Consider the following 13,978-nt stretch of genomic DNA (forward strand, 5'->3'; position numbering starts at 1 on the left):
TTTACCCTCGAAGAGAGAGGTTGCTCAGAGCACCGTCCCCTGTTCTGCACGCACGTCCTCCGCTGCTTCCTGGGCGTTCGCCTGCAGCACAGGGGCCTCCGCCCAGCGTGGCTTTGGAAACTCTAACCTTGGAGACCAGGGTTTAGAGAAATTATTGTCTAATGAGTATGTGACTGTGTGAGAAGCAGGATTTTAAACATCTTACGAGAAAACTTTCAGATCTGTGTCAGGAATAAGTAATCTATTTTAGGCCCTCTCTGATTAGGATGCAAAATGCCTGAGAAGCAATAATTTACAATATATTAATTATGTTAATTAATTGGAGAAGACTCAGAATATTAATTACCTGCAACTAACTAGGCGTTAAAATTGAGAACCAGTAGGTGATGAGGCGGAACACTTGGAGGCCTGTAGCCGGAGCTGGACAAATGGGCCCCGGCCCGACCTTGGGTCTCAGACCGGCCCCGCCCCTGCCCCTGCCCCGCCCTGTGGTGTGTGTCCCATGGGTTAACCGCTCGCTGTCTTTTCCATGCTTCCCGGCCCACAGAGGAGGAGGACGTGGATGCCGCCGACGTCTCCCGCGTGCCCGCCGACGTGCTGCGTAACGTGGAGGCCGACACGTACTGGTGCATGAGCAGGCTGCTGGACGGTATTCAGGTGAGCCCCTGCCGGCCCGGACCCCAGGCAGACGCCGCTCCGGTCTGAAACCAGGGCCACCGGGAGCCCTGGGCCTGCCACCTGCCTCCGTGCCCGGCTTGGCCGCTGCTCCCCTCGGAGGCCTCCGTTTCTACACCCGGGCGCGTGTCTCCTCTGCGGGATGACGGCTCGTGAGAGACCCCGTGCGTGCGCGCCTGCATCTGGAGACGGTGCCAGCAGCAGGGCGCGGCAGGGCTCCTAGAGGGTGGGGCTGTCCCCTCGCCTGCAGAGTCTGGTCCCCGCACACTCCCCTCTTTCCTGCTCTGCTGCCCGTGACGCCCAGTGGCACCGGCACCAAATGTAGGCTGTCTTCAGTGAGCCGTTTCGCCGTCCACACGCGGAGAACTGGATTCAGGGCCACCCGCCCTTCACGGGGCACACGGTTTAGGCCTCAGCCTCTCCCCTGTTGCCCTGGGCCTAGGAGCAGCTGGCCCTGGGGGGTCTGATCGTCCCAGGAACCGCAGGTGGGCCTGGTCCCACAGGAGGAGCAAGCTGGTCTCTGTGGACTTGGTGTCTGTCAGACCGATGGCTGGGATTTCCCCCAGAAAGGCTGTGGGTCTCCCCGTGCTGGGGGTGGTTTTGGGAAAGTGGTTTGGGCGAAGAACCCCACGCAGAGCAGGAATGAGGACTGGGGCCTCTCGGCGTCGCAGGAAGTGGCCGAGGACACGGACCACGGCCCGTCGTAGGCACGTTGTGTGCCTGCACACCTTTCCTAGATGCGTGCTTTGTGCTGGGTGCCGCACGCCGCCCTGGGGAGGGACGGGAGTGTCAGCCTCCCCGGAGCTCAGTGTGGGACACAGGGTAGACCCAAAGGGGTGTCGTGAGGATATTGAGACGTGTGCTCCTGAGGACCCGATTCGGGAGTGCAGTGAGACCTGGAGGGTGACGGGGGCGGTGGGGGAAAGGCCGGAGCAGGGTTTGGCTGCTGGAGGTTTTCCGAGGGACCCCACGGGCTAGGTTCATCTCAAAGACGGCTGCCCCAGGGACGGAGGCTGTGCGGGCGTCTGCGCGCTGTGCCGGGACCCCTTCTGTCACAGGTGAGTAGGGGCACTTCCGCCCGAAGAGAGAAACTCGTGGGGTGTGCTTGTCGGGCTGGCTTTCCTGACCGTCGTCGCGGCGCCGTGCCCGGCGCCCGTACCTGCGGAGGCCTCAGCTCGGCTGCTGGCTTAGAGGTGGTCCGAGTGAGGCTCCCACACGGGGGGGACCTCGAGAGTGGGGCCCGAGGCTTAATTTGAATGAAGTAGCCAGAATGATTGTGCTGGAGAGGACAGCGTGGGTTCCCGTTACCTCTGATGACCGCGGAGTGACAGAGCGGGGGAGGGTCCTGCTGCAGTTGAGGACCGGGAGACTTGTTTGCATCTTGCGGAGAAAAAACCGCCTGCCGTGTTCTGGCCCAAGCGTCGATGTATCATTTCCCGACATTGTTTGATGTTTTCATATGTTTTGGTCTTTCTCCCAAAACTGAAGACGTTTTTGTCCCCTTTCGAAAACAGATTGAATCATAATGTGAGACTTTATCGATTTCAAATGTCACTCCTCTGACCTTGAGGGATGGAATTTCTGCCATTTAAACGCAGGATCATCCTGTTTATGTTTGTAAATAAAGTCAGTTCGCCCTGGAAGCGACACTGGCTTTTCATTTGTCACCTGAGGCTTGCTGTCCGATGAAGGGGCTTCTCGACAAGGGTGGCCTGTGCACGTGCGTTCACCATGCTCCGCAGGCCGACGGGAGCCACGCGGTCCTCCCGTGGGCAGTGTCGAGGGGCCCGGTTACCAGCCCCAGGGGGCTTGGGGAGATGGGTCATTCCCTGGATGCCAGCTCGACCGGGGGACTGTTTCGTGTGTGCTGGTGCCCCTGCCCTCTCGTTCGTACGAGTGCGAGGGTCTGAGCTGACAGGAGCGGGAGGAAGGACAGACCGAGACATCAGCGCCCTGAGGGGCTGGGAGCTTCTGTCACTACCCCACCTGCGGCATCACTGGCTTCCGCTGCCCCGCTCCCTCTCTTGCTCCTGGACCTGCCCTGCCCTCGCCACTCTCTGGAGACGCGGGAGCCGTCTTCCTCCAGCACCTTCTCGTCCCTTCACTGCTCGGTTGCCGGGCACTGGGAACACCGTGGGGCTTTGTTAAGTGCAGGCTCTCAGCTTGGTTCCCTGCATTTTAGGAAGTTGTGCGAAATCCACATGGCCAGAGGGGCTGCAGGGACGCAGAGTCGCTGGGCCAAGTCGGTGCGGCGGCTCCCTCACCAGTGATTGGGCTTCCCGTGGTCAGTGGCAGTCACGGCGGGACAGGGGTGAGGCAGTGACAGCCCAGCGTGCCCTCGGTGGTCCTCGGCCTCACGGCAGAAACGATGTCACAGCCTGAGAGAGCCCACGCAGAGAGATCCCTTGCCGGGGATCAAGGAGCACGTGTTGGGACCCACATTTGAGCCCTGAAGCCTGCGGTTTTCTACTCTGCTGTATGACCGTGTCCAGCTAGAATCAGGGGAAATGACTGCCGTCGTGCTGGATAAGTTCTGGAGGGCAAACGCCACATCTGCTCATTTTTCTGGAGACGTGGCTGTGGTTTGGCTCCCCTTGGGGCCTCGGTCTGAGACTCTGTGTTCTGCATTTGGCCACGGCGTGGCACACACCCGCCCTGTACAGGTGCCACACGCGGTTGCCTACCTGCTGTCCCCGTGGGATGTGTCTCCTGGTGGCCAGGGGTGCGGCCAGAGGACTGCCGATGGAGGACGGAATTCTAGGGGTTCTGGGGGTGGGGGGTGGGGGCTCTGGCCCCAGGAGGACGGCAGACCAGGACCAAGGAGACGCCGCTTGCTCCCAGCACGTGCCTGGAGGCGCTGGGTGATGTTGAGCAAAAATCGGCTGAAATGCATAGACTCATTGGACTCCTCGGTGAGGGAAGTCCTCCAGAAACGAGGAGTAATGACCCCACCGGTGGACGCTGGTAAACTTGAAGCGAGTTATCAGACACGGTAACGCATGAAAGTTTAGGTGTTATTGCCCTGGCCCGGTATGCAAGTAAGACAGAACTTCTCCTGCGTGGGGAGTCTGGGTGCTGCCCAGAAACCGAGGTGACACAGTTCTCCTGTCGAAGCTCTCCAGCTTCGTGTCTCAGTCTTTTTTTTAAATTTTTTTTTACGTTTATTCATTTCTGAGAGAGAGAGAGACAGAGCATGAATGGGGGAGGGGCAGAGAGAGAGGGAGACACAGAATCTGAAGCCGGCTCCAGGCTCCGAGCCGTCAGCACAGCACAGGGCCCGACGCGGGGCTCGAACCCACGGACCGCGAGATCCTGACCTGAGCTGAAGTCAGACGCTCAACCGACTGAGCCACCCAGGTGCCCCTCGTGTCTCAGTCTTAAAGAGTCCTGAATTGCACAAAGAGCTTTTACCCCCATGGGTTAATTCTCACAATCCTTACTGTGTTAGAAACTCAAATGGTGATAATTTGAACATATTTATTAGTTTATCCAAAAATAACAACGATGAACGCGTTACATGCTGTTGTAAGTAACGTATCTCTATGATGAACTAATGTTTTCACAATATAGCTATTTAGAGGACAGGCACTGTACTTCTTTGTGGGAAGACTCTGTAACGTGACTGAAGACCGTGGCCTTCTCACGTGTGCTTCCGTGCTCAGTCTGTTGTGATGTGTTGTTTTTGATGGGACTGTGTGAAAACAGCCCAGCCGCACACAGGGAGGTCGTTGGAGGAGGGAGAATTTCCATAGTCCTTTCCGACGACCGTGGATGTTTTCTCTTTAACACTGTGACGCGGCTTGTCAGGTGGCAGCTTCCTAAGGTTACTGCCGTGTGACATGGGAAGCCACATCGGTGAACGTTCTGTACGAAGTTACATTAAAATCCATTGGCCTGTCCTGCACTCTGAGCGGATGTTTTGCCCTCGTGCGGTTCTGTGACATCAGACGTTGGCCATTTGGAGAAGGTCGGATGTCTGGGGTGTGCAGATCTGGATGCCGACACGCTCCCCCACATGGCGTCAAAAACTCCCGCTTGTTGTATTTACTGATGTCTTATGAGAAGAACCTGTGGAACACAGAGCGGCAGATGAAAGTTCTTCAAAATTCCGATTTGGGCTTAAAAGCTCAAATATTATTATCGGCAACACATACCGTAGATTGTTTTTGTTGAAGCGACAGTCTTTGTTCATTCTTGAGAAAATGTCTGCCAAAAACCCAAGTTTGAATAACCAGTTTGCCTGTTAGTCATTTTTCGCTAGTTAAAAAAAAAATGACGTTTCTTGAAAAATGTATCTAATTCAGCTCACAGCCCACATAATTGTACCAGGTGCTTTTTGGGGAAGAAGTCACCATTCTTTTGGTTTTCTGGTTCTTCCCGCTTTGCCACGTGGAGTTTGGAGAAGATGTTTACTCAAGGGTTGAGATTTGATGCGATTGATCATAAAATTAAGAACTTTTCCTACTTCATCAAGGACGTCCTTCAGTGAAATTGCCTTCTGTTTATCTTTTTCACCGAGAGCGTGTGGCAGCGTTGCTGTTATTAGGAACGCGGCTTTGATCCCAGAGACCACTTGGAAGGGTCCCCGGGACCACGACACTTGGCTGGCAGCCCTGGAGAAACACTGCCCGAGGGGCCGCCCCGCCCTGTGGTTTTCCCGCAGAAAAGCCCCCTGAAGACCAGCTCAGGATAGAGAAAGCATGAGACCGAGAAGGCGTGTGCCACACGCACACAGCTGGCCCTGTGATTCGGAGGAGGGATGTACCCCAGGGACCTGACGTCGACAACAGCGATGGGAACAGAACCAAAACATGTGGAGCTTTCAAACAATGCACATGAGGAATAAGGCTCCGAAGAAACAGATTTTAAAAAAGAGCCCAACAGAACTTCTAGCAACCGAACTTGCCGTGGTTAATATTCACAATTCCGTAGATACAGCAGAAGAGAGGATTAGTTAATAGAATGACAAGGTTCTGGGGCGGTGGGGGGGGGGCAGTACTGAGAGAGGGCACGGATTTGGAGGAGAGGTTTGGGCACGAGAGAAGGAACAATAGTTCAGGAATGGGAAAACACACTGCGGGAGCCTCCTCGGGTGGCTGGTGGTAGCCGGGAACTTTCCAGCACCCACGGGTGCTGGAGGAATTAAGATACCGCACCCGGAGAAACGAGTGAAGCCACTAAACACGGGAGGTCAGAGAAGACATTACAGGATCAGCCGGCGATGGACAGGTGATTCCCTTGGGTAGATGGTTCAATGGGAAACAGGCTGCATCCGGAGCAGCAGAGGCCACAATGAGGTGGGACGTGTTTGGTGTTCTGGAGGAGAGTAGCTGTGAGGCCAGCTTGGATCTACGAGCGGGATCCAGCTCTATGCCACTTATGAGACCCTCACCTGAAACCTAGGATTACACGACGGCAGGAAGGAAGGGATTGGGAGAAACACAACAGGTCAGCACTAACCAGGATAATAGCCAGGCAGTGGCGTAGCTCTTATGCAGCTATTAGATAAAATAGATTTTAAGGTGGAAAGCATTATTTGGGATAAAGAGCATCACTGCCGAGGGATAAGTGGATAAATTTACCGGGGAAGACGCAATCCTGAACGTCCGCTTTGACGACATTTTGCGTGTGTGTGTATATAACTGTATCTTGTGAGTATGTGCGTGGAGGGCCGGCGGGCAAGAGGAGAGGCGGAAATGTGTAAGGAGCGCTAGAAGACACTGGCCATGTCAGACGCTGTCTGAGTTGTTTGCATTTAACTGTTCGTTACCTCAGTTTCCCTGCAGCGTGTCTGTGAATGTCTCCCACGGTGGGACTGGTAAGTTGCAGAGTTGGGCTTCAGACCCTCGCAGCCTGGCTCCAGGTTTCCTGCCCCTCAGTGACTGGCAGGTCAAGCAGACGAGAATTTGAAAGATCACGGCATATTTGCGCCACGGACTTAATAGGTTGAGCTACTGGCCACGTGTGGAACATCATACCTCCACGCACAGCGAGCTCGCGTTCTTACGGCGGGCGTGGCACGTGATAAAAACGGCCAGCTGGCTGTGACCGCGGAGCACCGGGTGGGGAGATAGGCGCTCCCGCTGGGAGTGGACTCATCGGACTCCCCGGGGAACAGGAGAGCGGCCCGAGTCCACGGCTGGACAGCTGGGTCGGCTTTGGCAGCTCTGAGAAAGGCCCATACTTTGGTCGTCCCAGGTCATTTCCTGCTCACCCGTTTCTGACGGATGGTGTCTTCCACTAGGTTTTGTTGAGAGCACGTTTTGTTTGTTTGTTTTAAATGCTTATTTATTTTTGATAGTGTGAACAGGGGAGGGGCAGAGAGAGAGGGAGACACAGAATCCGAAACAGGCTTCGGGCTCCGGGCTCCGAGCCGTCGGCACAGAGCCTGACGCGGGGCTCGAACCACAAACCGTGAGATCGTGACCTGAGCCGAAGTCGGACGCCCAACCGACTGAGCCCCCAGGCGCCCCGAGAGGACGTTGTTTTTATTGCGGGGCATTGGTGCTGGGAGAAGAGAAACACCCTCAGGGACGGTGTGTTGGGCCAGGTGGCGGCGGGACGGGCAGGGAGGGCTGGGCCAGGGGAGAGCGCCGGGCAGGCTCTGCAGGCCTCGTCCGCTGTGGTGCCGCCGTGAGCACCGTCAGCGGGGTGGGGGCGGTGGGGTTCCACGCTGCCTCCTTGGGGTCGCTGGGGAGTGTCTGGGTGTTTCGGGGGTTGCTGTGACGGGGGGGTGCCACTGGCAGTTGGAGGGCAGGTATCAGGGTAGTAACCGTCAGGCAGGGCACGCACAGTCCTGCCCGGGGAGGAACCTTCACAGTACCCCGTTAAGAGATGCGACGTGGAAAGAAGGCTGGGCTTACAGTCAGCACATCTGGGCAGATGTCTTCGGCTCGTGTGACCCCGCTAGTTACTCTGATTAATGGTTTTTGTCTCGAGAAGCGGACGCAGTTATGAGGAAATCCTGTGTCTGGTGGTGAAGCGGGTGGCTTGGATCCGCCCGGTGGAGCGTGCCGTGGGACGTTTCCACAGCGCGGGAGGGTGGCCCGGGCAGGCTGGGCGCAGACGGGGGTGACAGCGCGTGCCTCTTCTGTATCTTCTCGGCTTCAGTGGTGACTGTCCTCAGCGCTGGGACTGTTTCTGCGGGGTCCTTCCTCAGTCGTGCAGTAGCTGTGATTGTAAACGCCTTTTCAAGATCAGATGTTTTATTTAGGGAAACGCTCTATTTCATTTTCCTCCTCAGTTTCTCTTCTTTCACAGCCGGGCTTCTTTCTGCCCCTTTCTGCGTTTTTGCTCTTGGTGGGCCTTGTTCTCCGGGCGCGTGAGGCGGCCGGCCGGAGAGATCTGCTTTTTGAGAATAGTCTGGGGGGCCATTATTCCTTACAGTGGCTCCACTGAGTGCGTTTCCAGCGGTCTTTGAGATCGGTGGCCAGGCGTGGGGGAGGCGTTTTGGTGTGGCACATAGGAGTCCGTCTGAACCCCTCTGGGCCGATGGGCAACCTCCGTACGGGGGGCTGCCTTCTGGCACGATGCGGTGTCCGTGCCCAGGGGCCGGTTCCGGACGTGGCTGTCTGCTGCCGGAAGCTGCTGGGGGGGCAACGAGGCCAGGGGGGCCTTCCCGGCTTTTGGGGGGATTCTTCTTGTGCTTTTACCCGTGTGTCTTTTTTTTTTTAAGTTTTTAAAAAAATGTTTTATTTATTTTTGAGAGAGAGAGCGTGTGCACAAGCAGGGCAGGGGCAGAGAGAGATGGGAACAGAGGATCCAAAGCGGGCTCTGTGTGGACAGCAGTGAGTCTGATGCGGAGCTTGAACCTGCAAACTGTGAGATCATGACCTGAGCCGATGTCAGATGCTTAATGGACTGAGCCACCCAGGCGCGTCCCCCCCGCCTGTTCCCATCTCACTAACAGCACCAGTACTGGGCTGTCTGGAGCTATTACTTGTTGAATTACGGCTTCCCTGTTTGCCTCCCCTGGAGTCACACTATTACTCTTGGATTCATTACTTAACAGGACAGCTTTTTTGAGTAGAAAGGAACCGTTGCCTTTTATAATTAGTCATTTACATTTCGTATCCTTGGGGAAGAATCATTCAATTCTGAGAACTGGTTGGTGGCACGGGGGAGTGATGGGGATGCTGGGGAGAGGGACCGCATTATCCTGGAACTTGTCGGAGAGAAGGCGGGGGAAGCGTGTCAGGGAAAGTGACGGCCCCAGGGGCTGCGGCGCATTCTGTCCCTCAAATGCAGCCATTGTGCGCCAGCTGTTGGCGGGAACACCAGCGAGGAGAAAAGGGACAGACATATCACGGGAAAACAGAGCGGGTACGGGGAGCCCTTGGAGAGCTTCATGCTCCAAGAAGGAGAGGGGCCCACGACCGGCTTGGAAGGTGGCCCAGGATCCTTAGAAATGAGCTTCGACAGCCAGAGCCCGGGGTGGCCAGAGGTCTGGGGACATTGTTCTTTCCCGGCTAAGCCCAATGGAAACCCCAGAAGCAAGGGGCTGGTCTGGTGCCTGGAAAGGTGGCCGAGGGGAAGGCGGTCCACTTGGCCCTGATTTGGTTCCATCTTCTCCCGGAAGGGGCGGCAGGGCCGTCATGCGGAAGGACGGAGAGGCGGGCCTCGTGCCCAGCCCCGTGGAGGGAGGAATGAAGAAGGCGGCCCTGGTCCACGTAGACGTGTTCCTGTCTCCAACACTAGATGAATCATGCTCCGTGTGGGGGAGAATCTTGAGAGATGTGATTTTAGAGCCCTCGCCGATAAAATTGAGAATTCTTGGCAACATTCTGGAAAGGGTTATTAAACAGAGAAGACTGTGTTGGTTACTGGGCTGCAGCAGAAGATTCATTAAGAATGAGTCATTGAGCAGCAAACAATTTAGAAATGAAAATTAAAAAAAAATTCAATTCACAATAGCATTGAAAAATGTAAAATCTGTGTTGTTGCCTGAATGAATAGTTCATCCCTTTTAATTACCAAGTAGTAGTTCCCCGTTCGAAGAGATCCCGGCCTGTGTGTCGGTCCGCCTCTCGGTGCAGGCCGAGGCTGTTTCCGGCCTTTGGCTGATGCAAGTACGCTTTCTGTGAACATTCGTGGGCACGTCTTCCTGCTTGGCGTGGGCTCCGTTTCTCTTGGTCAGCGCCCAGGGGTAGACGTGGTGGGTCGTGCTGTGGGGGTGTACTTAGGACCCCCGGAGGGGGCCCTGCTGTCCTGCACACCCAGCAGCGGTACATGCGAGGTCGGGCTGCGCCTCTTCTCAGCAGCACCGTCCTTCTCTGGCTTCTCTGCGTGTGCTGGATGGCGGTCTTCTGTGAAGTTACGTGCGTGTACGGGGCGCCTGGCTGGCTCCGTCAGGGGAGTGTGGGACTCTTGATCATGGGGTCGTGGGTTCAAGCCTCACGTTGGGTGTACAGATTGCTTAAAAATAAAATCTTAAAAAAAATTCTTTTTAAAAAAGATATGTATGTGTGTGTATAGAGAGTGGGGGGGGGTAGTGGGAACATATTTTCCCCAGGTTGGTGGTAGATCGCTCCTTTTTTTTTTGAAAACGGTTTTTCATGATCGGAAAAATGTAATTTTGGCAAAGTTGAATTTATCATTTTTTTCTTCTTTGGTAATTGTTTTCTTTGTGTCCTAAGTAAAAATCCTTTCCTCCTCCCAGGATGCCAGGGTATTCTCCTAGGTTTTTCTTCCAGAAGCTTTATAATTTTTGGTTTGACTTCAAGGTTTATCATCTAACTTGACTTAATTTTTCTGTATGGTGTGAGGAAGGCATCAGAGTTTATTTTTAAAATATAGGGTATCCTAGTTTCCTAGTTAATGTAGCACATTTGTTGAAAATAGTTTTTTTGCCCCCAAAATAGATTGCTTTGGTACTTTTTCTGCAAATCACATGATTGTGTAAGTGTGTGTGTATTTTTGGACACTCTTCCTGTTCCGTTGTTCTGTTAATGGATCTTTATGCCAGTACATGCTGTCTTAATTACCGTAGCTTTTCTCAAAGTCCAGTAGAGAAAGTCCTCCAACTTTGTTCTTTTTAAATTGTCACGCATATTTTTGCTCCTTTACATTTTTATATAAGTTTACTGGTAGCCACTTCCTACCAAGAAAGCCTTAAAAAAAACAATAGGAGCTGGGGTTTGAATGGGATTATGTTGAGTCTATATGTCAATTTTCCCAGAATTAATAGTATTAACTATATCGAGTCTCTTAACATAGATAGACATGTTAAAATTTATCCTCACAAACATTTTGTGATTTTCAGTGTATCTTGTTAAATTTGTTTCTAAATAGGTTGGGTTTTTTTTTTTTTTTTTGATGCTCCTTTCAGTGGTATAGCTTTGTTTGTCAATTTTGTTTTTCAGTTTTTACTGCTAGTATAAACACATACAATTGGTTTTGTAACCTGACATCCTTTTCTAGCTAGTATTGTTGCGTAACAAGTTGCTCCAAATTTCTTGACTTAAAGGAACTAATTTATTTTGCCCACAAGATGCTTTTGGTCAGGATTTCAGTTAGGGCATGGCATGTAGTGCTTACCCATGTGCCACAGTGTCTGGAGTCTCAGGTGGGAAGACTTGAAAGTCGGCACAAGTTGATGCCTAGGGGCTGGAATCACCCAAAGGCTCACCCATTTACGTGTGAGTATCTGGTACCTGGGCTTGGCGGGGGGGGGGGGGGGAGGCTTGATACAGGAGTGGCATGATCACATAATAAAAGAGCATGTGGGATAGGAGACACTGTTGTGGTCACTTTTGGAAAAATGTAATGTGCCACACCTTTCTGGTGATCTTGCTAAATTCACTTAGTCCATTCTAGGAGCTTTTTGGTAGATGCCTTAGGAGTTTCTCTGTTCACAACCATGTCATCTGCAAATAAAGAGAGTTTTACTTCTTTCTATATAACATACATGGCTTTTTTTTTTTTTTCCTTTCTTGCTTTATTGCATTGTCAAGGTCCTCAAGTGATGAGAGCAGACTTTTTTACCTCCTCCCAGATACTGGTGGGGAGGGTGAAACATTCAGGCTCTCAGCATTAAGTCTGATGGTAGCTGTTGGCTTTTTGTGGATGCCCTTTTTTGGGTGGTTGCTGACAGTGCAAATTCCACAGACAAGGAGTCCTATATTTTTAATAAGCACCTGGTTTATTTGAGGAATGCTGGCAAATAATGGAATAAGAGGTTGAGGACAGAATTCTTAAGATCTGGTAGAAGAAGACCAGGACAACAGATTCTGGTTTGCTCTGCTGAGTCTTTTAAATTTTGAATTGGTATTTTGTCAGTGCTTTTTCTTCTGAGATGATCATGTAATTTTTTGTTTATTCTGTTAATGTCATAAAGGACCCTAATTATTTTTAATTATTAAGCCTACCTGTGTTCCTGAGACAAACCCCCCTTTGTCATATTAGCTTTTTTCTATGTCTCTGGATCTTCTTTGGTAATATATATTTAAAGATTTTCACATCCCTTTTCACAAGGAATATCGTTTTCTACTTTCTTTCCTTCTAATGTCTTTTTCTTTTTTGTAATTAATTTTATTTTTTAATTAAAAATTTTTAATGTTTATTTATTTTGAGAGAGAGAGACAGAGTGTGGGCAGGGGAGGGTCAGAGAGAGAGGGAGACACAGATTCCAAAGTGGGCTCCAGGCTCCGTCCGAGCTGTCGCACAAAGCCCGATGCGGGGCTTGAGTCCACGAACCGTGAGGATCATGACCCGAGCTGGAAGTTGGACACTTACTGACTGAGCCACCCGTGCACCCCCCTCCTTTTTTTCCTTTAATTTTTTTTAAATGTTTTATTTAAAAATAAATTTTATTTTTAAAAAATGTTTTATTTATTTATTTAAAAAACTTTTTAACGTTTATTTATTTTTGAGAGAGCGAGCGAGCGAGAGAGAGAGGCACAAGTTGGGGAGGGGCAGAGAGAGAGGGAGACACAGAATCCAAAGCAGGCTCCAGGCTCCAGGCTCCTAGCTGTCAACATAGACCCCAATGCGGGCTTGAACCCACAACTGCAAGATCATGACCTGAGTCGAAGTCAGTCGCTCAACCGACTGAGCCACCCAGGAGCCCCTTAAATGTTTTATTTAATTTTGAGAGAGAGAGAGAGAGCGAGCATGAGTGGGGGAGGGCAGAAAGAGAGGGGAGACAGAGGATCCGAATCAGGCTTTTGCGCTTGACGGCAGTGAGCCCATGTGGGGCTCGAACTCACAAACTACACGTCATGACCTACTGAGACACCCAGGCTCCCCATCTTTTTCTTTTTAGCATTAGGGAAATGGTGTCCTCATGAAGTGTTTCTACAATTTCTGAAAGAGTTTGTGTAAGTTTGCTATTATTTCTCTTTTAAATATTTTATAGAATTCAACAGTGAAGCCATCTTGGCCTGCAGCTTTCTTTGTGGGCAAGTTTTAACTATAAATTCAATTTCTGCTCTAGGTAGGGCTCCAGATTTTCTAGTTATTTTCTTGTCAATTTTGAAAATTTGTGTCTTTTAAGGAATGTGGTCATTTTAGAGAAATTGTCTAATTTCTTGGCATATTGTCATTCATAATACTCCTTAATTCTTTTTTTTTTATTTTTTAAACATGTTTTTATTTTTGAGAGGGAGAGAGACAGAGCACAAGCATGGGAGGGGCACAGAGAGGGAGACACAGAATCCGAAGCAGGCTCCAGGCTCTGAACTGTCAGCACAGAGTCCGACATGGGGCTCAAACTCACATCGGGGTCATGATGTGAGATTATGACCTGAGCCGACGTCGGACATGCCGACATCGGATGCCCAACTGACTGAGCCACCCAGACGCCCCTGTACTTCTTAATTCTTGTAATCTCTAGAGAATTATGGTGCTATCTTTCATTCCTAGCATTGATAATTAACTTTACTGATACTTGTTTTGAGATCTGCCACATGGTATGCCTTGGTTAACGTTTCATGTGTCCTTGGAAAGAACGTGTGCTCTGCTTTGTTGGGGGGAGTTTCCGTAAATGTCAGTTGGGTCAGGTTGGTTGATAGTGTTAGTCTGGTCTTCTCTGCTTTGCTGATTTCTGTTGCTTTTCCTATCCACTACTGAGTGAAGACTTTGAAATTTCCAGCTGCAACCATTGATTTGTCTCTCTTTAGTTTTTTGTTTTGCTTCACATTATTTGAATGTCATTTATTAGATACGCACATGTAGGATTAGGCTTTAGGTTTTCTTGATGAATTTATATTTATTATTTTTGTTTATTGCTTAACATTTTTTTTAATGTTTATTTTTGAGAGAGAGAGAGTGTGAGTGGGTGAATAGCAGAGAGAGAGAGAGAGAG

The 13,978-nt window shown here is 51.3% G+C and overlaps 1 protein-coding gene across 1 annotated transcript in view; it reads left to right on the top strand.

Annotated features, from left to right (window-relative positions):
• TBC1D22A (TBC1 domain family member 22A) overlaps positions 1-13,978 on the top strand; it is a 324,756-nt gene that overhangs the window by 183,527 nt on the left and 127,251 nt on the right. The window contains 1 exon segment of the mRNA XM_030322325.1: positions 548-657. Within this exon segment, the coding sequence (XP_030178185.1) occupies positions 548-657 (110 nt within the window).

The sequence above is a fragment of the Lynx canadensis genome, chromosome B4, assembly GCF_007474595.2.
Source record: "Lynx canadensis isolate LIC74 chromosome B4, mLynCan4.pri.v2, whole genome shotgun sequence".
NCBI classification, from domain to species: domain Eukaryota; kingdom Metazoa; phylum Chordata; class Mammalia; order Carnivora; family Felidae; genus Lynx; species Lynx canadensis.